General features: G+C 36.6%; 1 protein-coding gene across 1 annotated transcript; it reads right to left on the reverse strand.

Moving 5' to 3' along the window:
* Nucleotides 1-1,908: 1,908 nt before the first annotated feature.
* On the reverse strand, nucleotides 1,909-2,601 carry LOC138894453 (uncharacterized). Its single transcript, XM_070179150.1, has one exon. The coding sequence runs from the start codon at nucleotides 2,599-2,601 to the stop codon at nucleotides 1,909-1,911; it is 693 nt and encodes a 230-aa protein (XP_070035251.1).
* Between the last annotated feature and the right edge of the window lie 322 nt (nucleotides 2,602-2,923).

Consider the following 2,923-nt stretch of genomic DNA (forward strand, 5'->3'; position numbering starts at 1 on the left):
ATAGTGCAATTGATAGGTTTACATATGACTCTGTATCAAAGAATTCCAGCACTGCATTAGTAATCTCATCCCGCATCACAGGCCAGTTTTTTTTTTTTTAAAGAAATAGACATTAAAGTTATCACAACCTAGTGCTTTAAGATAGTCAATATCTTTGAGAGCTTGGACCACTTCATTTGTAGTTACAGGTTTAATGAGGGCTAGTTGATGTTCTCTACTCAGTATTCTTCCTTTTTTCTATGTCTTCTTGATCCTGCACCATATTCCCCTCAACATTGATTAAACTTTTGATCGTGTTTTGCACCAATCTATTCTTCATGTTAGCAAAGAAGAAAGCAGTATTGGAATCTCCTAGTTTCAGCCATTGTACTCGAGCTTTCTAACAGAATATACTTTCTTCAATATTGCTCTATTTCTCTAGCTCTGATTTTAATGCTCCTTCCTGATCAAATAATGTATGCCCATGTCCTCTCATTTGAGTTTGCAGGTTGGCTAATTGTTGTCTTAACCGACTCACTTTATCTCTTACCCCATTAACTCTATTCGATTCAATTTCTTCATCTCCTGCTTAACTACTTTCAGCTTCTGCCAGACTTTACTCATACCACACCCATTAATTCTTTGATCCCAAGTTGTTGCCACTGTCTATAGGAAGCTCTCATGTTCAACTAAACAGTTCAGGAATCGAAAAGGACTAGGTCCTCCATGCAACTCTTCTTCTAGATTGATACATAGTGGAGAGTGGTCTGAAAAATTTGGATCCATGACATTGACCTCTAGTGATACTTTATAAGTCATTCTGAGTTGACTAGTACTCTGTTAATTTTGCTATAGATATGAGTATTTGTCCAAGTATACTCTATCCCCACTTATTGCATTTCAGTCACTCCTGTATCAAAGAGATAGTCACTAAAATTCTTAGTTTCTATCTCGGTAACAGGATTTTCACACTTCCTATCTTCAACATGTAATTATACTGCATTGTAATTACCCATGGCCAGCCAAGGGCCCTGCTGTGAGTTCTGGATGTTCTTTAAAGCTTCCTATAACCCTCTCATGTATTCTATTGTGTGCAAACCATAAACAGTTGTAAAATAAAATTCCATGCCCAAGCTACACACTATAACTCTCCTATGAATAAATTGTTCTATCGTATGCTCAACATTAAGTTTTATATTATTTTGGTCCATATTACCCAAATTTTGCTTCTGCTATTGTGATTATATTTGTGACACCAGCTCCGCCCCTTTACTATCTTCCTTAGAATTGTTGTAGCATTGCTTTCTTTGACTCTATGCTATATTACTGCTATCATTATTATATTATTATTCTTCATAAACATCTTTAATTCTTTTTGCTTGTAGGTTTTATTAAGACCTCTCACATTCCATGTAGCTAATTTTATGTGGGAATAAATAAATGCGTTTCATTGTCAGCCTCCCACTGTCTTCCTCCCCTCACCCTTGTGGTATCTATCATTCCTTCTCCTTCTATCAATATATTAGGTCTACTTCGAGGATCAAATCTATTTACCACTGCAATAGACCTTTCTTTCCCATCTAGTACAGCTGAAAGAGTTTTCCCTACACCAAAGTTATTGTGTTTCCCTGTATTATAACTTCCCTTGGTATTTGGCTTGTTTTGAACTATTTTCCATTGGCTTCCTTGTATTTGATCAGCTTCAGTATTGGATTATTTGCTTGTTCCTTCTATATCATTTTTATTTCCTTTAATTTGTTTCTCTTTTACCTTTTCCCCTTGTATTTATGGAACACTTTGCCCCTCATTCCCTTGATTATTTCATGTGTGTCTCGCCCATTCTTACTTTGGTTTGGTAGCTCCACCTTTCTGTTGCCATACAAGTGGTTTCTTATTCTGAGTCAGATTGCATGAATTTCTAGCCTGTAATCAAGTATGACAATACTCAGGTACCCAATCATAGACTATCTCTTGTTCAGAAATATCTCCAGTCGAGTCCTTAACCTTGATAGTCTTTGGTAAGGGTCTAGTAACATTCATTTCCATTAATAATCGAGCATATGAAATCCTTTCCTCTTTAGTGGTGCATTCATCAACATAAATAGAAACTTCGAGCCCACTTTCAATTCTGCTTAGGGTCTCCCTTTTCCAACAACTCAGAGGTAAGTTCGGCAGATGCACCCATGGAGGGATTGTTTGCAAAACTTCACTATGAAAACTAAACGTATGCGTCCAAGCTTTGATGATAATTGGTTTGTTATTTATCGTATATGTCCCAGAACATAAAACAACATCTTTGTCTTCCAAACTATTGAAGTGAACTACAAAATATCCATCATTATGGTAAAATATCTTTGGTTTTAAGGCAAAGTTCCATGTGGCAGCAATAAACCTTTCTAGGGCTCCAATAGTCGGTTCTTCTCCTACAACATATAGGATTAGGGCTTGCCACCATTTTACATTGCATTTCTCAATTTTCTCTTTATTAAGCTCAATAATTTTCTCTCCATCTTGTATGGATGGGGCAATACATGTAAGGTTCATCCCCCTTGCTGCCATTTTGTTCCTATTAAACAGTGTTGCCGATTTTCTCTTCTCTCCTGGTTGTGCAAGAGGAAGCATGTGTTGTGCTTTATTCGCATCAATTTTCAACCCCTCAGGATCAATAGACGGTCAATTTCTCCTCCTCCGATTAATAGGCTTCTCTTGCTCGAACCTGCACCTCTTGGGGTATAGCAATTTGGGTTGTCCCTCCCTTAGAGATATCATCAACAGCTGATGGTAGGCTAAAAATACGATTTTTTGACTACTTACACATATTATTTGCTACACTTTAATTGTGTTTGAGCTAAAATATAGATAATTTATACTCATTATGCATTTTCCATTGTGTAGGTTGAGACTTAAGGCTAAGACGAGTTTTTTGGCGCTAAAGTGAATAAAA

This window comes from Nicotiana tomentosiformis, chromosome 6, assembly GCF_000390325.3.
Source record: "Nicotiana tomentosiformis chromosome 6, ASM39032v3, whole genome shotgun sequence".
Lineage (NCBI taxonomy): Eukaryota > Viridiplantae > Streptophyta > Magnoliopsida > Solanales > Solanaceae > Nicotiana > Nicotiana tomentosiformis.